The sequence below is a fragment of the Hippocampus zosterae genome, chromosome 5 (genome assembly GCF_025434085.1).
Source record: "Hippocampus zosterae strain Florida chromosome 5, ASM2543408v3, whole genome shotgun sequence".
NCBI lineage: Eukaryota > Metazoa > Chordata > Actinopteri > Syngnathiformes > Syngnathidae > Hippocampus > Hippocampus zosterae.
In genome coordinates this window covers 21,232,516-21,255,669 of record NC_067455.1, presented here as the reverse complement: position 1 = coordinate 21,255,669, position 23,154 = coordinate 21,232,516, and the positions used below count along the sequence as shown (strand labels likewise).

General features: G+C 41.8%; 1 protein-coding gene across 27 annotated transcripts in view; it reads right to left on the bottom strand.

Annotated features, from left to right (window-relative positions):
* Positions 1-23,154, bottom strand: part of plecb (plectin b) — a 116,438-nt gene that overhangs the window by 7,103 nt on the left and 86,181 nt on the right. For 15 of the 27 annotated variants that reach the window (XM_052064551.1, XM_052064553.1, XM_052064559.1 and 12 more), the window contains 30 exons: positions 23,045-23,134; positions 22,244-22,279; positions 21,021-21,098; positions 20,814-20,918; positions 19,893-20,059; positions 18,783-18,898; positions 17,656-17,756; positions 16,731-16,850; positions 16,537-16,632; positions 16,317-16,444; positions 15,014-15,107; positions 14,739-14,893; positions 14,329-14,638; positions 14,162-14,239; positions 13,875-14,036; positions 13,637-13,741; positions 13,446-13,541; positions 11,631-11,756; positions 11,396-11,548; positions 11,154-11,308; positions 10,905-11,031; positions 10,149-10,332; positions 8,789-8,946; positions 7,562-7,740; positions 7,349-7,487; positions 6,496-6,852; positions 6,318-6,401; positions 5,581-5,685; positions 5,400-5,498; positions 593-3,946 (listed from right to left, as the gene is read on the bottom strand). In XM_052064551.1, coding sequence (XP_051920511.1) covers positions 593-3,946; positions 5,400-5,498; positions 5,581-5,685; positions 6,318-6,401; positions 6,496-6,852; positions 7,349-7,487; positions 7,562-7,740; positions 8,789-8,946; positions 10,149-10,332; positions 10,905-11,031; positions 11,154-11,308; positions 11,396-11,548; positions 11,631-11,756; positions 13,446-13,541; positions 13,637-13,741; positions 13,875-14,036; positions 14,162-14,239; positions 14,329-14,638; positions 14,739-14,893; positions 15,014-15,107; positions 16,317-16,444; positions 16,537-16,632; positions 16,731-16,850; positions 17,656-17,756; positions 18,783-18,898; positions 19,893-20,059; positions 20,814-20,918; positions 21,021-21,098; positions 22,244-22,279; positions 23,045-23,134 — 7,257 coding nt within the window. The remainder of the gene's footprint in view (positions 1-592; positions 3,947-5,399; positions 5,499-5,580; positions 5,686-6,317; positions 6,402-6,495; positions 6,853-7,348; positions 7,488-7,561; positions 7,741-8,788; positions 8,947-10,148; positions 10,333-10,904; positions 11,032-11,153; positions 11,309-11,395; positions 11,549-11,630; positions 11,757-13,445; positions 13,542-13,636; positions 13,742-13,874; positions 14,037-14,161; positions 14,240-14,328; positions 14,639-14,738; positions 14,894-15,013; positions 15,108-16,316; positions 16,445-16,536; positions 16,633-16,730; positions 16,851-17,655; positions 17,757-18,782; positions 18,899-19,892; positions 20,060-20,813; positions 20,919-21,020; positions 21,099-22,243; positions 22,280-23,044; positions 23,135-23,154) is intronic. The other 12 variants (XM_052064552.1, XM_052064554.1, XM_052064545.1 and 9 more) reach the window with 5 other exon arrangements.

Below are 23,154 nucleotides of genomic sequence, written 5' to 3'. Positions count from 1 at the left end.
TTGTCATGAATGAAATTGGGAAATTTATCAAGCAACTTGAAGAAACCAACATCTCAATAATACAGCATACACTTGAATACAGAACCACATTTAGCCTGCTGTGAAGTAAGTGATTGCAGTTTTTTTTATACCCAATCCTACTAAGCACCGGATTTTGTCATATTGCATTATCGATATACATTAACTATTATCAACTTAAACGAAAACACAATTCCCCCTGCTAAAGTGATACATTATTACTTTTCACATCCTTGTTTAGTAGGAATTTTCGAGTCTTAGTAGTATAGAAGATATGCCCTAATTTGGATTTACTTTTTCAATTTTGATTGCATTGTCTTTCGAAATAAACAAATCAAGTACTCCCGAATAATTGGTGTATGGCATGAAGCATTCAGGGCGGGATGTGCATGAGCACAGTGCACTGCAAAAAAAAAAAAAAAAAAAGATTCAAGTGAAACTAAAAATCAAAGCTACATGGTTAGTTCAATCAAACAAAAGGAATCGGGAAAATTGGAAGAAAATCCGGGTTAGTTTTCAGAGAAGTGCTGACAATGGCATAAACTGCTTTGTTATGCCATTTTTGACACAATACCTCTTTAGACATATTTTGAAGTTCTTCAGCGTCTTTTTTCAGTCTAGCCTTCTCCTTCTCAAGCGCTGCGATAGCTTTGCGTAAATCGTCGGCTTCTTTGCTGTTATTTTGTCTCTCAACTTCCAATTTCTGAACAACAATCATTTTTTCTTTGGTGGCAATTTCTGTTTGTTGAAGACGGGATGCGATTACATCAGCTTGTTTCTTAAATTGTTTTGCTGCTTCTTCTGCCTTGGCCTGGGCTTCGCTCAGCTGAGAAACTTGGAGTTTAAGTTTTTCTGCCTCTGCCCTGATCTCCAATTGCCTTTTTCGTTCTGCTTCAAGGGACTTCTGATATTCCTCGGTTTCCTCTTCCAGACGTTGCTGCATGAGCTGTTTGTCCTCAAGCAGCTTTTGTGCTTGCTCTTGAGCCAAGTCCTTCTGCCTCTGGAGCATCTCTGCCTCTGCTCTAAATTTCGATGCTTCCTGAATGGCCTGCATCTTCTCTTTGAGCATTTTGTCTGCAAGAGCTCGCTGCTGATTCAGGTCGTCTTCAGCAATCTGCCTCAAGCGAGCTGCCTCTTGAGCTTCTCCACTAAGCCTTGCGGCATCCTCAGCAAGCTTTTTCATGTTTTCGGCTTCGTCTGCAAGGAATTTTCGAGTGTTGTCTTTGTCTTTCTTGATCAGGCGCTGATTTTCCTCTTCAATTTTCATTTTAAGCTTGAGCAGCTCTTCCATCTGAACTTTTACTTTCATCAGTTCATCTTCAACCTGCGCTTTTTGACTCACAGCATCGTCGACCTCATCCTTTAAACGCTGCAGCTCGGCATCGAGGAGAGACTTTTGATTATCAGTTTCACTAAGCTGAAGTTTCACCTTGGTGAGCTCTTGTTCGACTACGAACTTCTGCTTCAATGTTTGCTCCGCGAGTTTTTTGTGTTTTGCCATTTCAGCATCCGCTTGTTGCTTCTGCTTCAATGCTGCAGCTTCAGCTTGGGCAAGTTTAGCCGCTTCTAATTCAGCTTCCTTCCGCAGTCTCTCAGCATCTTCCTGGGCTTTGGCTTGGTTTGTGGCTTCTAATTCAGCGGCCGCCTTTTGCCGCTCAGCTTCCTCCGCTTGCTGACGGAGCAGCGCAGCTTCCCTTTCTGCCTTCTCCTTTGCCGCCTCGGCTGCTTTGGCAAGCATTTTGGCTTTCTCATACTCTTCCTTGAGCTTCTTCTGCATGATACTGTCCTCCTTCTGTTGAGCGAGAACACTCTGCGCTTGCTCTTCCGCAGCGCTGCATTTCAGGGCGGCTTGCTGAGCTGCCACAACCTGTTTTTCTGCTTCTTCATCAGCCTCTTCTTTCTGCTTCCTGGCTTCTTCTGCCTTTTTCTTCAAACGCTCAAGTTCATCCTGGGCCGCCTTGCGTTGACGAGCCGCCTCTTCCTCTGCAGCAGTGATCTTTTTCACTTTATCCTCTGCTTCCCTTCTCTTCCTCTCCTCCTCAAGGGCGAGCCTTCTCATTTTTTCGGCTTCCTCTTCAGCTCGGAGCTTGCTTTGCTGCGTTTCCTCTGCGATATTTTTCAGCTTGTTTAACTCGAGTTCCAGATCGAGTTTTCCAGATGACGCTTTCTCAAAGTTCAGCTTCAGGATTCTGATCTCTTCTTCCACAACTCGCCTCTGTTTGAGTGTGTCATCCACGATAGCTTTTTGCCGATCCATTTCGGCTTCCGACGATTTTTTCAGTTGTATTATCTTTTCCTCAATTGCTTGCTTGTGTTGATTGGCTTGGTCTTCTAGCGCTTTCCTCTGGTAAGCCTCATCTTCAGCGTGTCTTCGCAGTCTCTCGTTTTCTGCTTCTTTTTCTTTCAGGGCAATTTCTGCCTTCGTTTTCAAAAGGGTGGCATCGCTGATGGCGGTGAGCTTCTCTTTGAGAATCCTCTCAGCCTCTGCTCTCTGACGAGCTGCTTCTTCTTCAGCAACTTGCCTTTGATGCTTAGCCTCCTCTGCAATGGCTCTTAGCTTGCCTGCCTCGTCAGCCAGGTCCCTCATTTTGGCGGCCTCTGCCTCAAGAAGCTGTTTGCTCCTCTCTGTGTTTGACATGGTCTCCTTTTCTGCCTTTGACTTAAGCTGCAGGAGTACATCCATTTCGCTCCTCACTTTGGCAAGTTCATCCTCCAGTTGTTTCCTTTGCTGTTGAGCTGCGATAACCTCATTCTTCAGACGGTAAAGCTCGTCTTCTAACAGGGTTCGTTGTTGCTCAGCGTTGTCAAAGTCTGCCCTGAGACGAATCAGCTCATGTTCTGCAGTCAGCTTCTGCTGTGCCGTGCTCTCGGCCATCTTCCTCTGCCTTTCAAGTTCTTTCTCAGCCATGTCTCTCTGCTTTAGGGCTGATTCTTCAGCTTTGGCTCTTTTCTTGGCCTCACGCTCTGCCTCATCCTTCTGTTTCTCAGCTTCTTCTTGTGCAAGATTCTTTTTGTGAGCCTCTTCCTCAGCCTGGAGCCTTAGACGGAGGGCCTCATTAGCTTTTTGCCTCCATTTCTCAAGTTCCCTTTCGGCATCTTCCCTAGCCAATTCCGCATCTTCGTGTTGTTTCTTGAGGCGTGATGCTTCTTGTTGCAGTTGAAGGACAGCACCATGCTCCTGTTTGAGGGATTCTTCCAACTTTGAGGTTTTTTCCACATAGGACAAGTGTTTGCTCTGGAGCTCAACGGCGGCACTCTTCTGTGCTGCTTCATGAGCAACCTTGATTTGTCTTTCCTTTTCAATTTCTGCCTGCTTCACCTGCCTTTCTGCCTCCTCTGCCTGCATTTTGAGCATTTCGAGGTCATCCAGTGCCCTTTGCTTTTGCCTTGATGCTTCCTTTTCTGCCTCAAATTTTAATTTGAGTTCCTCCTCTGCCTTACGCTTTTTCTGGGTCTCTTCATGGACTTGTTTGCGTAGCTTTTCCGCTTCTTCCTGGGCAGCCTTCCTCAGTTTCTCAGCCTCAGCTGCTCTGTCACGAAGTTGCTTTAGCTCTGATTCAGCTGTAGTTTTTTGTTTGACGGTTGTCTCAAGTTGGATTCTTACAAGGCGTATTTCCTCTTCAATCTTTATTCTGCTTTGAACAGCATCATCCACTTGCTGAGCTTTGTCTTTGATCTGCTGCTCTGAAAGGTTTTTTAGCTCATGAAGTTCCAGTTGGACATTGTGCTTTTGCTTTTCTGCATCTACAGCAGCAATTTCTCTCTTGCTAACTTCTTCCTGCATTCTGAGTTTCAATTCTTGCGCCTCTTTTTCTGCCTTGGCAATGGCCTTTGCATGTGCTTCTGCTAACTGCTTCTGTTTGTCTAACTCGGCCTGCATCTCTGCCATTTTTTTCTCTTCTTCTGCTTTGAGTTTCTTTGCAGCTTTCTGCATTAGTGGGAGCAAATGGTAAAGAAGAGATTATAATTAAGCATGACATGTGGAAGGTAACCATTTACATTCACCAGCTCTAAACAGTGTGGGTTTACAATTGTAATTACAATAGTAATCACAACATAATCACACTGCAATAAGAGCAATGCAATGTAATGTATTACCAGTGCAATGTTAATGTTAAAAGTTAGCTAACAGAACAAGTCAGAGATCAATGCCAGATGCAAAATAGATTTAAATTCACGATGCATTGAAATTAATTAATCGCAAGGCAATTCAGTGAAAATGGATGATGTTATGAGTTAATGAATGAAGTGGACATATTTCACGGACAGAAAAGTCACATTACATGCAGGTATAATTGGACTGCTACTCTTAAAATGATTTGAAACTTGATTTCGGCAATAAACTAATATCAGAAATATACATTTGGGGGTATTACTGAGTAGCGAGGTTGTAAAATGTACTTCAATGTAGTTTACAGTATATATCTGCCACACCAAATCATATAAACATGTCTGTTTGTTGGTAGATCTAATTTAAACATTTTCGGTTCTTTAAATCACAGTAAACACCCCGAAAAAAAGTGTAAAGAAGACAAAGTTAAAGAGAAAAGACTTCAGAAAATTCCACTGTTAGTCTGGACACCACATATAAGTAGAAAACCCCCTCAATTCTAAAATAAGGTTTCCTCGCAATTGACTAATGACTTTGCTCTATTAGGTCACATAAATGAGTTTAAGACGTGCAACATCTTAACTACTATACCTGAAAGAATTTACTGAATTTTCACCAGTCAAAGATGTGGAAATTTGTATTGTGAAAAAATGCAATAAAACCAAACAGAATACATGTAAAAGAACCTTCACCAGTAAATAGTTACCTCTTTAATGCTCAAACAAGTTCAAGCATTCATCAGGGCAAACCACTGGCAAGCAGTTAAGAGAAGCAAACAAACACACAACATTAGGGTAAGAAAAGAATGGTCAAAAACCCAAACGTGTGAATTTGACATTGAAAACCCAGGATCGTAGAGAATAGATTTAACCTTGTAAAAGTGGCCCAAGTTATAGCTGAATAAGCTGTCGTGAAAGAAAGAACCCCTGACCAATGGAACACTCCATAAACTGACGACACTGTAAACTTAACAAAAAAGAAACAAACAAAAAAAAATGACTACAAACTTCACCCATTTCAATTTGAACCCCCACATATTTTAATCCAGTTCGACTTTGTCATAGATTTATAAATGGCAGTGTTCTTTCAATCCAATACAGTGTAATCATGGTGTGTAAGGGTGTTTACACACATGTGTTTGTGAGTGTATGATTGCAGCACGAGCCAGTGATGGGAGGATAAAAATGTTGCTTGTTTGGTTGATTAGTTCGTTGGTTAATATCTTGTTAAATTTTAGTTTGTTTGGGATTCCCAGCTTGGAGCCACGCACCTCCTCATTCTCCAGGCGTTGCTGTGCATCAGTGATGAACTTGATGTACTGACTGGTCAGAGTCATCAGTTCACTATATCTGGTCCTCAGTGTTACATACTGGATATAGAAGAAGAGTTGTATGAGTCAGGATTTGTTTTTAGCCAGCCACTGTTGAATAAGTGGATGTGAAGAACCATACCTCCTGAATGATGTTATCAGATGCAGAATCCAGTTTGGTTTTCTTTAAAGGAGAAGCATGAGGCTCCACTTGAGCTTTATAGGCAACCAACTGGAGTTCGTAGTCCTTCGGGGGAACAAAAAAAAAATAGATGCACCGTATTTTAGTGAATAAATAGGCTTGTATTAAGGATGCACCAGGAAATATTGTGGTATCTCAGGTTCAAAATGTTCAAATTGTGCGAAGTCATGGAAGCAGATGCCTCCAGCGTTCCAACACACAATGAGTGGCCGGCTGTCTGAGAAGTGAAACGGTGCGCTTTGCTGTCAACGTTATTTTTTTTTCCAAGTATTTTGATGAAAGTTTCGACTTTAACGGTGAAATCCGATATATGTGGCAATCCGGGTTACGTTGTCAGCATAGGAACGAAGCTCTTTCGTAAATCAAGGACTTCCTGTACTCTATATTGGACTTTTTGTGCATGAAAATCAAAAGTAAGATGCCAGAACAAATAAGATGCTACAGCGTTGCCATGGCATCTGCAGAAATGCATTAAGCGCTCAATCAGATTTGTCCGATACCATCCGTAGCCTGCGCATAGCTCATAGGAGCCACATATTAACTGTTGTGGTACACTAAAACGTGCCAACCAGCATTATCTACCTTAAATTTGTTTATTCTATGGGATTTAAGTTCTTGACCAAGAGCAAGAGAGCTACAATTTTAATTGTGTAATACTAGGGTTGTCTAATGCTCACCTTGATTGTGTCAATGTATGCTTTAGCATATTTCTGACACTCGTCGACTTTAACTTTGTTCTTCTCAATCTCCTCCAGTAACTTCTGTTTTGGAAAGCAGGATAAAAATGTAAGTGAACTGATTTGTTTTGAAGACATTGCATTTTTGCTCCTTGTAAAATTAAAGTACATGACGAACCTTTTCGAGGGCCAGTTGCTCTTTCAGTGTCTTGGTGTCTGTGATGGGTACAGTTTGTATCCTTTCTTGCCTTTGCTTGGCGTCTGCTATCCAAGTGATCAGCCAATCATAGCTGTCACGGTAGTAGCCCAGCTGCCGGCCGAGCTGCTCAAGCTCTCTCTGGCGAAGGTCAATTTGCGTAAACATGGCCTTCCACCGGTCCTGAATGCTAGACTGGAGCTGCCGGTAGTGGTCCAGCTCAGCATCACGCTCGCTGTGCACACGGCTCATCTTGTCACTCACAATAGAGGCTTTCTTTAGTTCTTCTTCGAGGGAATCAAACACTGGCTGTTCAGCCTCAGCCTCAGCTCGCATTTTCTGTATTTTTCAAACCAAATTGATTAAGTGACAGGGCTGAGTAGTGAACAAAAAAAATATAATCGCAACGAGTAGGCTACATTATCAAAGTGCACTGTGTCTATATAGTTTGGGTCAAGACATACTGTACATTGGGTAGAGATTGAATCTCTCTCTCTCTCTCTCTCTCTCTCTCTCTCTCTCTCTCTCTCTCTCTCTCTCTCTCTCTCTCTCTCTCTCTCTCTCTCTCTCTCTCTCTCTCTCTCTCTCTCTCTCTCTCTCTCTCTCTCTCTCTCTCTCTCTCTCTCTCTCTCTCTCTCTCTCTCTCTCTCTCTCTCTCTCTCTCTCTCTCTCTCTCTCTCTCTCTCTCTCTCTCTCTCTCTCTCTCTCTCTCTCTCTCTCTCTCTCTCTCTCTCTCTCTCTCTCTCTCTCTCTCTCTCTCTCTCTCTCTCTCTCTCTCTCTCATTGCATTCATTTCTAATCTAGAATGAGCCATCATTTCATATTTTCTAATTACCTTAAGCTTAGTACGGTATGTCTCAACAGCCTGGATGTCACTGGGCACAGTGTGGACTTCACGCAGGTAGTCCTCATACTGTTTGAGTACACCCTCAGCACCTTGGCTGTTACGAATAACCATTTCCACATTCTTGAGCCTGGTACAAGAGACAGTGAATCAGTTGAAAGTTCACTGCAGTGCAAGCAATGTACAATCTTTTGAGGGTCTCACTTCTCAAGATAAATGGAGGACAGCATGTAGGTGTGATCCATCTTCTGTACGGTGAGGTCTAGCTCTGAACGCAGAACAGGAGAAGAGGTAGACTCCTGTGGGGACTTCAAGATTTCTTGTGCTTTCACTGACACCTTATCAAGGTCCTTCTTGAGAGCCTCAAGCTCTACCTGCATTTTCTGTAAAACAAACAGTCAATGCTTTTGGTGGAGAAAGAAAACTAATTCTACAGGGGAGATGGGAGACAAAAGAGATGCCTCTGAGGTGGAAATCTATAACAACAGCTCCGTTAATATTCTTTTTATTTATATATATCTTTTCATCCATTTTTGTCATGTAATGTTCAGTGTGTGTCATGCTAACCCGTTGTGGACCGTTTTCTCGATTTTGGCTGACATTCCTTGGCATGTAGTATCACTGTTTATTGCGTCGACATTTGGCAGCAGTTTTACAAAAGCTCAGTTTTTACAGAGTTGACTGAAAATTTGCCGCTTGTCTAAGATTCTACAACGGAGGAGCCACAACCATGGAGCCGAAAGCATCTCAGAGGAGATGAAGTGCTAAATTGAACTCTCGTGAAGAAAGCAAGAAGACTAAATGGGACAGAAGAATTGAACAAACATTTTGTATTTGTGCTACATGCCAGTGGACAAACTATCAACTGTGACAAAACTACATTTGTTTACTTGCTTTCAAACTCGGCTTGTCGCAAACGTGACTGATGTTGCGCACGGCGTGATGACAAGATTCCAATTTCATCATCCTGACGCCCTCTTGCTGGTCAGTGGAGACTTCAATCTTGCTCCTCTCTCTCATCTACTTCAACAATAAAACTATGCATCTATTGGATGCTAAATGGCAATGCACTTTGTAAGAGCTGTTGTTGTTTTTAAAGTACTATGAGTTGAGTTCAATTGAACAAGGCAAATTTTCTGCCTTTTCTGAGTTTTCTGCCTTCCAAGGTAGAATCAGATTTCAGCACTATGTGGAACCAGACTCACTTCTCATCATTGTACAAGTATTTCATTACATCACAACGAACTTGGACAAAGATGTTGAATTATCTCTTTGTGAAATGTCTTGCGACCATTTGAACGGCCGTGGCAATATTCCACTTTCATGGCTTCAGTATAAAGGTCACAGATGGATGTTGCATCTATTCAGGCTCTCATGTGATGATGATCTGATGATAATTTTGTGGGAACAAAGCAAAAGACTGCAGCGCACCTGCTGGTTTACGTTCATCTGAACACATTCTTTCAGAGGTTCCTTTTCCATTGGTTTGCGGATGCGAGCCACAGTCTGGGCTTCACAGTCTTCAATTCGCAGTCGCAGGTCCTTGAGCTCCGAGATAAAGTTCTTACACAGAGACTCATTTTGTTGACCTATGGATAAGAGTTTAAATTGCATTATATATCAATAGAAAACAAAGCATTCCGCTAAAATAGCTCAATAACTCAGAATAAGAGCACATGCAATTCATGTTCACGGCATGTGCATTCACCTGTAATGCCATTAACAATAGATAATAATTTCCTGGATCTCATGAGACTGTGAATCCATTCAGTGCCGTGACCGATGAAGGGACTTCATTTGATGAATTACAGGCTGTACTTTGTGCAGATGTGGCAGTGGAAAACACCATGCAGTCAATCATCTACAACAGTGGTCCCCAACCCCCGGGCAAATGACCCGCTACCGGTCCGCGTGTCATTTGGCGCCGGGCCGCACAGAAAGACTAAATAACTTGCATTACTTCCGTTTTATTCATTTTGGAATCTGAAATATATTTTATTCTGAAAAATTACCGGATTCTCTGTTATATCTGTTACAGTATGCCACTCTTGATGCAGGTGACGTTGGCGCTTCTTGGTCAAGTGAAAGGTTACTGCTAAAATGAAACCCAAGAGCTAGCAAAATGAGTAAAAACCCCCCCAAAAAAACAACGTCTTTGGAACGTTCCTTTGGGAAGGGGAAAAGGCCCAGCCAGGAGACATAAGAGGAGCCTACGACTTTCAAGAACAAGAAGGATTAATAGACAGGATCAGGAGCCCTACTTAAAATACAGATTTATCTCAACGGGTGATTCCACGCACCAAGCCCACTCTGTGTAATACGTGGCGATGGTGAGTCCGATTTTTTTTGCACTTTTTATTATCTTAAGTTGAAGCCACATTTCAACATTACCATAGCGACCAGAGAGTGTTGCGGCCAGATAGGATGTTCCTTGTGTCATGATTTGTGTTTATTTTTATGTTTCGACAATACAACAGTTTTCATGCAGGTCATATATTATTTTGTTGTATTTATCCGGCCTTTAAGGCCGATCCCTGAAAATATTGGCTGACATGAAACCGGTCCGTGGGGCAAAAAAGGTGGGGGACCGCTGATCTACATCAACCCTCACAAAAACATCTCCATGTCTACCCTAATGCTTGGAAGCATGTGCGTGACTTTACTCACTCACCTTTGAGCCTAACAACCATTCGCCCTGGAATATGAATTAAGAACATAACATGTATGCTCTATATAGTTTACAAATATTTTTTTTCCCTCCCGTCAAAGACAGACATGGTAAGACTTTTACCTTCCTCCATAGAGCGAAGCAGACTGTCAAAGTGCTGGGTGGTCTTGGTGTAGTCTCCCTCTACGTGGAGGCGGTCATCAGGGCCAAAGAGCTGCGAATCCTGGCTGTCACGCATAAAGTCCTGGTAGTGGAGCTCCAGGTTCCTCATCATTTGTCTATATTCGTCTGGTTTCATTGACTTTAACTGCGAATGACAGAGGAAAACAAGGATTAGACATAGAATGAATATGAAGAACAATTTATTTCTTCATGTAAGCAGCATTTCAATTGAAATCATGTATTTCATGTGAATTTTGGGGTCACATTTTTTTAAACAAACTACAAACTTAAGCCTCATAAAATTCCACTAATAATATTCTAGAAATGCTTGCAGAACTATTATTTAATTATATCCATCCATCCATTTCAAACACCGCTTATCCTGTACAGGGTCGCGGGGGTACTGGAGCCTATCTAGCTGAAGACGGGCGGAAGGCATAGGACAACTTGAACTGGTCACCAGTCAGTTGCAGGACACATATAGAGACAAACTAATATTCACACCCACATTCACACCGCCACTGAGTTGGAACCAATCCCACATTGCCCGCAAGTAAGTCAGGCGTGCGCACCACTACACCATCAGTGAATCATTTCATTTCATTGAAATGTAATTTTAAATTAAACAAATCAAACAATAAAATGAAATTTTACAATAAAAAGAACAGCGGGCAGGTAGGACCCAAGACACTGAATAAGAAATGTGTCGCCACACACCATTGTGATGTTCCAGGAGCGAATTTGTGTAAAGTCCCTCATCAGGTACTGCCACGACAGCAGACTCTTCATGTTGATATACAACGTCTGCCACATGGACACCATCTGCTGATGACCTGTTTCCAGACTGGGCATAGGAGATAGGCAACATATATTGTTACACGACTGCACATACCACGGCCTCTGAGGATACTCTTGGAAACTCGATAAAATCACACAATCTCTCAGATGTATATTTTGCTTTCTCACCTGGACACACTGTCCATGGCATCCTTGTTTACTGGTGGAACCAGGAAGCAAATAGAAGGCACAGTTGCCTCATGTCCGGAGCGACTCAAAACCTTCCATTTGAAAGGCTGGGAGTTGTTGAGGAGTGCACACTCGTCTCCTTTATGAACAGTAATCTGTAAAGGAATACAGAATTTAGCCCTACAGTCGCTCTTTGGTGCTTGCTCCACTTCATCATTTTGCGTACTGCAAGTAATCCGCACCTCTTGTTGTTTGAAGTCACATACAGCCTGAATGGGCAGTTTGCCTTTGATGGATGTGGTGGGGTTACGTGGTTTCAGCTGAATGATGGAGCGAGCCCTCTTGTTAAGGCCATTCACGTGTGTCTTGAATTCATTCAACTGTTCTCGCTCCTCCTGTTGACACAGAAGCAAACTAGATTAAAACCGGGTGACAACTAGACTCTATGTGAAGGTAAGTGGAAGCAATCATCCCTACCACAGTATCCTGCAGCAGATCCTCTAGGCGTGTGGCTGTGGTGGAACGATCACAATTGTATTTCTTATTCATAGTCTCCTGCATTTTTTTCATCTTGTCCTGAGCCTCTTTCACATCGGCAAAGAACTGTAATAGGGAGGACAAAAATATTCCACTTGGTTAAGCCATTATCCAGCCAGAAAGTGGTTTGTTTGTTTTTTCACAGTTACAACTTTGCGCATGGAAATATGTTTTCTTGTTTAATAAGGCATGATCATCATAAGTCCATAATCTCTCACATCACCAACCCTAAACACTCACCTCTCCTTTGTTAAGTCCACCCTCTCATCCTCACCTGACTACGGGTACCTTGGAGTTATCATTGACAACACTCTCACCTTATTAAAGTGACAAAATCAGCTTTCTATCACCTTGAGAAAATTGCCCGCATTTGCCCCCATCTCTCCTTCTCTGTATCTGAAACCCTTATCCATGCCTTTATATGCAAATTTCCCCAGTGTGGGACAAATAAATGTCATCTTATCTTATCTTATTTCATCACGCATTGATTACTGTAACAGCCTCCTCTGTGGCGCACCCACAAATCTCCTCAGCAAACTTCACTACATTTTGCAGACTTATGTTAAAACTGTAAAGTGTCTGAGTATTTTTGAAAAGCGCTTTACAAACTAAATATGTTATTATTCTGACATATTATTTGCCAGTGATGCCATGGCATTGCTCTGTTGCCGTCACAATGTTGCTCGAAGACAGAAGGCATATTAACTCAGTGGATGTGGAATGCACTGGTATGAGGTATTAAGTGAATCAACATAGTTTCCTTGGGTATTTATATTTCGTGGCAACAGTTCTCACATGTCCTAGTTTCCAGAATTGTGAGTGAAAATAGAGAACAAAATAAAATGAAAATACTGACAATCCTGCAGCAATGATTTCAAACATAGGCACCACGTTGGCCTCACAGTGCCGAGGTGCAGGGTTTGATTCAGGCCTTCCTGTGTTGAGTTTGCATGTTCTCCCAGTGCCTGTGTGAGTTTTCTCCGGTACCCGGATTTTCTGCCACATTCTAAAAACATGCATGGCAGGGTAATGGAGCACTCTAAATTGTCCCCAGGTGTGAATGTGAGCACGGATGGTTGTTCGTCTGTGTGTGCCCTGCGATTGGCTGACAACCGGTTCGGGATGTCCCCAGCCTACTGCCCAAAGACAGCTGGGATAGGCTTCAATATGCCTCGCGACCCTTCCGAGGATAAGCGGATTAGTAAATGGATGGATGAATAGATATTTCAAACATCCAAAAAGATCAGTTGCAGAGCTGCAGGGTGGCCATCCGCACACCTGCGGAAAATTTTGATATCTGTGATTCTTCACTGCCATTTTCAATGGTATGCAGTACTCTTATATGCCTTGTTACCCTACCACAAATTTATTTTGACAAATTAACTGCCTATTTAATGAATGAATGTGCAATTTTTCTGGCTGCAAACTGTAAAATAATCTATTTTCAGTAAAGGGAATTCAGTTCTTCCAGTCAGCTTAAATGACAATCATTACGTTCTCACCATGGCAGAGAAGTCATAGTTTATCATACCATCCACAGCCATTGTAAATAGAATTGTAAAGACTGAAGAGATTTTCGTGCCACTACACCTCTGAAGAATAGTGCAGCAAATCCAAATCTGGCATCATTATCTCTGCACAGTCACCGACTATGATGTGCTGACATAATAATGAGCTTCAGCATTCACCATTTTGCTTCAGCAACAGCATTGCACAACATTTCAATGGAAATGACCATTTAAAGTCATGAGATACCTGGTAGTAAGCCGTGTTCTCTTTAAGATGAGCTTCAATACAACAACACAGTTGAAGAATCCAGCTCCATTGAGTCTGCAGGGCACTTGTGTAGGCCTGGTAGAGAGCAAGCAGGTATGATGATAGCAAAGTTGGTCAAAAGTGTATTTTTGCCAATATCGCTGTGAAAGCAAACTTGTTATTGTCATCACCTCCACTGTCTTCTTGCCAGTATGGCCATCCTTGATATATTTATCTCCCATAGTCTGGATATCATTGACTTTTTTCTCCCTGTGCTCCAACTCTCGCATAAGAGCCTGAAGGGTAAGAATAAAAAGGAACAATGAAAACATTAAAATGCAATGATTTTCATTATGTAAAAATTTATCAAAAAGGAATCTCAAAAGTTGAATGAAAGACCAAAGAAGGAGTTCCACTTTAGAAACACACCGAGTAGTTGTCTTTTTTTGCTGCCATGTTGGTGTTTCGGTCACTCCAGTCAAAGTTGACCTCCTCCTCTTCTTTCTCATTTAACCACACGAGTTCCTTGGTTGCTGCACTGACAAATGCGTGCAGTGAATCCAAGTTCCGCAAGCGGGACTTTGATGAGTTCTGAGAAGAGCAAGAATATTAGAAAAAGATGATCTTATAGCCACTTATATTTACCAATTAAATAAAAAAAGCTTCAAGTCTTGTACCAATTCGTGTACACACAATACATTTCTTTGCATATTTACCAGGAGTTTGCCATACTGAAGGTCCAGTTTACCCAAGTACTCTCGGTATGTGCCTTTGTTGGCTGGGGATAGCTGGTTCTGAAAACCAGCAGAGATGAAAAATACTGAATGAAGGATAATCTGAATAAGACAACTAGGAAAAAAAAAAGATGGATGAAAATGATTACCTCGTCAGCCTTTGCACGTTCAATCTTCGACCTGAAGTCTTCCACTGTCTGGTTCAGGCCTCTGTGGCTGCCCAGCTGCGACTCAACAGATGGCAGATCTGAACCCCACTCAGCCCCATCAATACGATGTTGGTTCTCCTCCACCCAAGCAAGAAGATCTTGGACATAGCGCAACGTCACGTCATCCAACTCTGGCCGTGCCTTCATGGTAGTGTTTTGGGATGTTTGGTTCAAGGCAATCTGGGAAGACTTCAGGCGAAGGTTGTAATCGCTGCGCAAGTTTACTAGGCGCTCGCGTAGGCTGTAGATCCTGCACACGAAGCGGATCATAGGTTTTACTTGATGACTATTGAGTCATTGGCATGTTTCTTCCGGATAAGCGCCATGAGTGGAGTTCATATAGCACCCACCTGCGGTACATCTGTTCAGCTTGAGGGTGGCGCGCATCCTTGAGCGTTTGTACATCATTGAAGAGAAGACGAACAATGTTGTCCGTCCTGTCCAGTTCACGATCAATTTCTGCAGTGTGCTGAGCCGGTTTTCCCGCGTTAAGGAGGCGGATGTCCTAATCCAACAACACAATTTTAATGTCAATCGCAAATGCTGTGTTGAATGTGGCATTCGGAAATGTTATGTCCATGAGACCGCCAGTTTGACCTTTTCAACTTATGGCCTTGGGACTCACCGTCTGGAGCAAGGTCTCAATGCGCATGAAGAGCTCATCATATCTTACTGACTCCATCTGCACTTTGCTGAAAATCCGCTGAAGTCTCTCAAGTCTGAAGAAAAAAAAAACAAAAAAACAAAACTTTAACCTCCTAAGACTCAATCACTATGCTTGTAGGAATTTGTGCTGCATCAGGTACTTCAGTTTATTAGGTTCACTCACAGATGTCGTGATCTCAACTATTCAGATTAATGTCTCAGTAGAACAAAACAAAAGACACCGCAGTAGAGCAGAAGAGTGTGACTGACAACAATGTCGACATTTCCTGACGCTTCACTTCCCATTTCTCAGTCATTACGCCATGTTCGTCTATGTACAAACAAAATTCACATGTGCATCACATTGTGTCAAGCTTTTGTAAGGGGTTGGTTTAGGAAGAAAAGTGCAAACACTTCCTCCAGAAGTAATACTAAGAAGTGATACTTGGTACCGTCAAGTTTTAGGTTTTTTTTTCTGTCACCACCATGAAGATGGGATCTCTTGGTTGATTTGTGTGTTAGCATTAAGCAAAAACTATAAATCAACTGATCTATTAAATGTTGGACCAAATTTGTCCATTTATTTATTTTTGACTGTATTTTCACGGTTTGATTCACAGTGGGAACCATCCTCCCTTCAGTCTATTCTGTCATTTTAACCAGACAGCCATCCAACTCTACACTTTTATTTCTAAAACAGAAGAATTATTTATTCTTATTTATGTCATCATGGACTCATTCCTCCTGCCTCAAAAACAGTCAAAGTGGACTGCTAACATACACACAGCAACATGCCACTCATAATTTTTTCGCTTTTAGTGTGTATAAATATTAAAAGTACAAGTACCGATGGCATTTGATTTCCTGGATAAAAAGCTTTGATCAAAACAATAACATGATGCAGCAATAATTTTCATCGGTTCACATAATGATTGTGATGTCACACGTGCTGTAACTCAAGTTCATTTTGGACTCGTTTCCTTGTCTTGTGTGCTATAAAAATGTTGAATATTGTCATCAAGTATTGTCATAGTTTAGATGGGACTCTTACCCATGTCAGATTTCACATTTTTCCTTCAAGAAAGAAAAAAAAAATCAAAAGACATTGCAGGAATGACTGGCCAATGCAGCCAGCCTGTGTGTGCACCCGTTCCATTACAGTCGCACAATATACGGAAACCGTGACCGATTGTCACAAAAATGTACGTGCGCATGTTGAGGCACGTGCTAAACACAGTCTTATAAAAAAGTGACTGATTGTCACCAAATATCTGTCAGCTGACCTCTCAAACTCCGTCCTTAGCAGTCGTTCTCTCTCCAAAATGGAAACATGAAGTCGACCCCATTCTTTCTCCACATCAATAGGATGGTAGCCCGGAGGGACCTTTACCTGTCCAGCATGCACTGCACTCTGAGAACAAGTACACATAATTAATTTATGTTTGCTACAACAGGATTTGAGTAAATACAAATCATTATGAATAAGGATGAAGCGTAGCTTGCCTCAAAGGTTTGGTAGATGTGTTTGGAGCGGTTCTTGTCAGATTCTTTAGGTGGCAGTTCTGTCTCCTTGAACTTCATGAATTGCCGCCAAAGCAGCTAAAGGGAAAAAAAAAGATGAACGTCATACATGAATTACACGCACCTAACGACAGAGGCAAACCTACAGAATGAGTGTTATTTGCATCTGGTCTCACCTCTATCTCCTCATAACTGGCTGGGAACCTTCTCTCCTCAAAGACCATGACATGGTGGCGGATCCACTGGAGCAAAACAGTTACGAGCTCATAGTACTCCCGCCAGCGCAGCTCCAACTCCTGAAGCCAACACAGCAAAACGGAGAGCAACAGCAGTTCAGTTCAACAACAGCAGACAACAACAAGAGACCTTTTCTTCTCATGATTCACCATTTTCGATCACTCCCACGCCACACTAAACCTAATTAGGCACCACCATCAATCCAGGTATTGTGCAGTGGAACAACTTGGGAAGGGGAGTGAATGATGGGAACAGTGGTGGCGGAAAGTGGGAGACGGAGAGAAGAAAAATACTGAGAGGGAGATAGATGTGGGTATGTTATTGCTTTGACAGTATATACAGTAGGAATACAGAGTGAATCGTCCTGTGTTTTTAAATACATGAATGATCAATTAGCATAGTAGCTTCCTCCAGTCAATTTTTAGAATAATGGACATGAAATTACCAAATGATAGATTTGTAATTCAGTTTTTGAGTGAACGTCTTCTCAATCAGAATTTAAGACCAACAATTCTCTTTTAAAATAAATGTCACAGGCCGTACTATAAGGTAATCTATTCAAAATAGAGGCATGCAAAGCCACGGAAAGTGTGTTTCAAAGTGCCCCCCCCCATTTCTTAGGATGTATACAAAACTAGAAAACCATTCTGATGGGATTTTTCTGTGTGACTTCACTAAGAAAACTCGATAACACAGAAGTAGTCTGACACAATTTGATGTTGATCATAACACTGTTCTGTAATATCTTGCAAGATGCTTACTCTGAAATAACAATATATTGTAACAATACAGTAAATTTACACAAACTGGATATGGCCAGATTTGCACCATCTCAGACAGATGCATGTTCTACGTTTTACTCACACTAGTTCTCATGTCGTGTACAGCAGCCCGAGGCATGACATCATACAAAGAAGACACATAAGTGATGATGGATTTCTCATCGGGGTGGGGAACATCAACATCTGAAAGAACAAGGCAAATTGCATGTCAAGCGACTCTGTATTATATATGTGGTGCAATAACACAGTTTTCCAGGAAAGCAAACGTTTGCAGATTAAATGCATTCAGCAGGACTTGTTCCAAAAATAGTGTATTTTCTAGACTAAGCCGCTACATTTTCTGAACACTCCAGCGTTTAATGTCACCTGGTTTATTTGTGAATTTAAACTGAGGACCTTCATGCCGTCAATAGGTTTACCCGCAGTCTCGTCACATCTGACCAATGAAAGTCTCAGAGGCCGCCCTCATACTGAATTTCCATCAGCCATTTGTGGTTGGAGTGCACAGGCGAGCTGTGAAAGATGAATTAGGAAATGTGTGTACGTAGTGTGGCCATCTATGAGGGAATCTAGAAATTATATACTGTAGTATTTAAGAGAGTGAAAATAAGCGTTGTGTTGAATTTAATGACCATCCATCTCTGCAGTGCGACCTCCATCTCGCTGTTGTTTGTTTGACAACCAACTCCCGCCATCGCTGGCAAGGGACGAGAGGACAGTGAATCTGGCAATGGAGTGACATTCCCTCAAGGGCTCATTATGTAAGTCTGCGCTTTCTCTGCATCACCCCAATAAATTTTCGTTTATCGTGGTTGGTTTTGGTCCCCATTAACCGCGATAAAGGAGGGATTACTGTATCTCACGTTATAATAACGTGGAGACCTGTGGCTGCTAAGACAAAGTGGCCAGTGTTTTTGTTTTTATGTATAAATTTAACTGTTGTGGCTTGTCAAGGGCGTTTTGTAGTCCGTAAACTACGGTAATGCATTGAAATACTCCATCCGTGTGGAGTTGACTGTGGTAATAATGTAATGTGTTGCTGTGAAGGTATTTTCCCCGCGTGAATATAAAATCCTGCAACTTTGTTTACCTGTTCCAATAAATTCAATGGCTAATAAATTGCTCCCAGACATTTCTGGTACCACACAAGAAAATAATCATAACTTTTTTAGATGTTCAAAATTCTACCCATTTTTAAGTCAGTCATACCCTCAGGATCCAGAAGACGTGTCACCCCCAGGTCTTTCTCAGCCACGTTGAAGGCCTGTTCGAGGTTCTGCAGGTTGCTCTGGTGATACACTTTGCCCATGTCAATTAGCCTAGGACTAGGGGAACACAGAGGAATTAACCAATGGAAATTATCCTCAGAGGTCAAGTGTGTGCGCGTGTGTGTGCATATATATGCGGGCAATGCTGAAGGAACACAGCACATCCACAAAATCATTCATTCATCTTCCGAGCCGCTTGATCCTCACTAGGGTCGCGGGGGGTGTTGGAGCCTATCCCAGCTGTCTTCGGGCAGTAGGCGGGGGACACCCTGAATCGGTTGCCAGCCAATCGCAGGGCACACAGAAACGAACAACCATTCGCACTCACACTCACACCTAGGGACAATTTAGAGTGTTCAATCAGCCTGCCACGCATGTTTTTGGAATGTGGGAAGAAACCGGAGAAAACCCACGCAGGCCCGGGGAGAACATGCAAACTTCACACCGAGAGGCCGGAGCTGGAATCGAAGCTCGGTACCTCTGCACTGTGAAGCCGATGTGCTAACGACTGGACTACCGGGCCGCCCTCCACAAAATCAATAATTTATATTTGTGTGTCTGTGTGTGTACGGTATATTCCTTCATCATTCAATGAAACATGATAGCAACCTAGTAATAGGAATAAGACATAATGGAATATTCCAAATAAATCAGTTACATGCCTTTTATGATGTATTATTGTTTTGGTCATTTTTTGCATAGCGGATATTGTTGAAGAGCCAAATCAAAGATGTCTGATCATCATTGTTATTGTGCTCTCCCATTGGTTTGTATTTTTCTTCAAACTGTGGCATAGCTTCTGATAGGTCAATACGAACCACTCAAAACTACAGGAGTTCTCATGTCGAAAGATTTTGATAATAGGCAGTGTCTGACAACACCCAGGGCACATACAGAGCAGCTTTCTGCAACTAATATTAAATTTGAGAGTGTGTCCGAGTCCCAAACCTGCTCCAGTATTTAAAAAAAATAAAATTAATGGATGATGACATGTCATGATAAGAACGGACATTAAAATATTGACAACGACAACAAAAATGAGCAGACATACTAATGTTTATGTATGACGGCGTTGAAGAGTTTTCCATCCCTCCAGCTGGTGCTGAAGTTGTCACATCGGAGACCTTGGTAACCATCCGTCATCCTCTGTGACCAGAGAAGGAGCTTTTCCTTGGCCGTCATATCTTCAGACTGGCCGTTGACTTGAATATCCGAGATCTAAAATCGTGCAAAGAAATTGTGTAGTTACACACCGAGAAAATGAACAACAGAAACAGTTTCGGGAAGTGTACAAATCAGTAATCATGAGTAGATACCCAAAGTTTGAACAGAATCAATATAGGAAACCCAGGGAAGAAATGATTACTTCCAATTTTACTATAAACAGCAGCAGAATCTGATTCATAATTAAGTGGGTTGAAGTTCTTTGTGCAGAATTCTACTCCAGAATAGATTCAACTGTCTATAAGTTCTAAAAAGGTTAGTAATTGGAAGAATTCAATCTTGAAAACGGCGTTATTAGACACCCATCCAATATAACGTTTATGCCACAGCTGCCCATACCATGGTAATGAACAAAATCATTACTTTTTTGGAACAGTTAATACAGCAACATGCCAGAGCTGCTGGAGTTGTTTCCCCCCCCCCCATGGGACATTTCGGGATTTCTGCTTTTCCTTTTGGCAAACAGAGCAGGAAGAGGCCTGTATATATGGGATGTGGTCTTGGCACACCCTACCCTTGAGAGTCAGGCGCAGTGACTCATACTCACACACCCTCTCATGCTGCGTTAGTATGGTATGGTGACTTCTCAGATTGTGGTAAGAATTGAATATGGAGATACAGTATATTCTCTGAGAGTATGACAGGAGGAGGTCCATTCTGATTGGTTCCAAAGAGTTGGGAGGAGGCAGATGATATGTGCTGATCCCAGAGATGGAGGAGAGATAAAATGATAAAACACAACACTGACAGAGGAGGAGACCTGGAAATGTAAGATGATGGTCCATATTAACCCAAGGGTCAACTTGGGGTTCCCATCCGCAATGTCATCGTTTCTGATGTTAACAAGCTTGACCTAGAGGAAAAAAAAAGAAAAAAAACGGACAAAAAGCAATCACCTGAAAGTTATGGGGCTAACACTTCAAATTTTACATAGATTAAATATTATATATTTTACCTGCCGGTGCTTGAGGAAGTCCAGTGCTATTTGTACATTCTGCAGTTTGTGGAATCTCATGCGGCCTTTCTCTCTGGGCTGAAGAGAACAAATAATGTAATTTAAGCATCCTTAAACATTGGGACTGAATTAAAAGGGGGAATTTTATGCAAAGGTTGATGCCATTTGAAGAAGAAGGAATAAAACCATGCTGAACCAAACTGTTCATGCAAAAATTAGCACAATTGTGCCAAAATGTGGTTGTTTTATCACAAAATTAACAAAACCGTAACTTGTTGGAATGTTCTAAATATAACCACATCAACTGAATAGGGTGCCATTCTATTAAGGTTGGAGACAAGTATGATCTTGCTGTTCCTTGTGGATGGGGGACAGGGGGGGTCATACTCAATACATGACACTTTCCTTCTAGTTTTTAAGTTCTTTTTTTGTCCTCTAATATGGAGGAATATTCTCCAAACGAAGAAAAACAAAAGAAAAAAAATAAACTTAGATGTTGGCACAGATTTACTGTATATGTCTGCTGCTTCGCAAATGCACAATATATCTTCATATCTAACATCTAAAAAAAATCCCACCAAAAATAGAACAAAAATCAAATAAATACAATAGATAAAGCAAAGCTATTGATGGAAAAAAGTATAACAAAAAAATCTAAGTTGAGTTGGAGATTAAGTTACAGTGGTACCTCTAGTTACTAAATTAATTGGTTCTGGAAGAAATTTCTGAACTGGAAAATTTTGTAAGGAGAGATGCGTTTTCCATGAAACCTAATCCGTTCCAAGCCCCTCTAAAATCAGCATAGTGAGCGATCGCCCGATTGATGAACACTCTTTCTGGTTGATTCACATTTACGTAAAACTATCGGACAAGGACGCTACATAGACACATATCTATCCATCTATACAAATAGACTCATACAGTAGAGGTCCCTCTTAGCCAATGGGATGCCAGGATGATGCTCGGTAATAGCCAGTGGTAGAGCAGCAATAAGTATGTTGCGTTCAGCAACCCATAGAGTATTTTCACCTTTCGTATTTTGACATTTCTTTTGTAACAAGAGGCAATATTTTCTTGTTGAGGTGTTTCATAACCGTTTCATATGATGAGACAGTCATAAGTAGAGGTACCACTGTATTTTCTTTAACCAAATCCCTGGGAAGGCACATGAAAATGATTGGAGAAGTGTGGGATACGACGAGCCAGTTTATAAACCCACTCACCAATGGAACTCTCCCGAGAACGTTTCTCTCCCTCAGCTAGCTCCAAGAGGAGCAATGCAAAGAGAGCCAGATGGCAAAGATCAGTTCACACAGAGAAAGGTTATAGGGGTGCAAACAAGAGGTGAAGGAGAAGAGGGTGAACAGGAGCTGAGTTCTGGATGTAACAAGTGATCATAAACAAAGGCCAAAGTTTAAGAATCAGAATCAGAATCAGAATCAGAATCATCTTTATTGGCCAAGTATGTAGAACACACAAGGAATTTGTCTCCGGTATAACACGCTGCACTAGTATCATCATAAACAACAAAATCATTGAACCATTTTAGAGTAACCAGTAGTTTTTTAGTACCAAAAGTTGAAGATCATGTTTACTTCTGAACCACTGACACCCCCACAGACCCCACACACCCTCACCACCCGACCAGTTTGCTCAGGGCTAAAGTAACACCTAATCGGGGCTCAGCTTCAGAAAACAGATGAGCCGTGATTGGTCGTTACCTGAGCAACTGTGATGTCATTTTCAATTGACAGAAAGTGGCAAAATGTCCGTCCCCTGAGCTTGCTGAGTGGATTTTGCTGCTTAACTTGTATTCCACAAACTTAATAATCAACAGAATGTCGTGTTTAGACTAGTAGAGGCGCATAGGACACATTACGGGGACTACAATTTTTGGGGTGATAAACAAGTTCAACACTGCTTCTATTATAATTGCAGCTTCGTACATAGATGACTAAATATACAGCAGAAGAAATATGATAATTTTTCTTCACAAACTTTTTGAGACATACAGCAATACTGACCAGTTTTTCTCCAGAGAGGACCTCGAGCAATGAGATCAGGTTATGTCCATCTCGAAGGTCCTCATACAGATCTGACACATGACGCTGAGCCTACCAGAAAAAACACAACA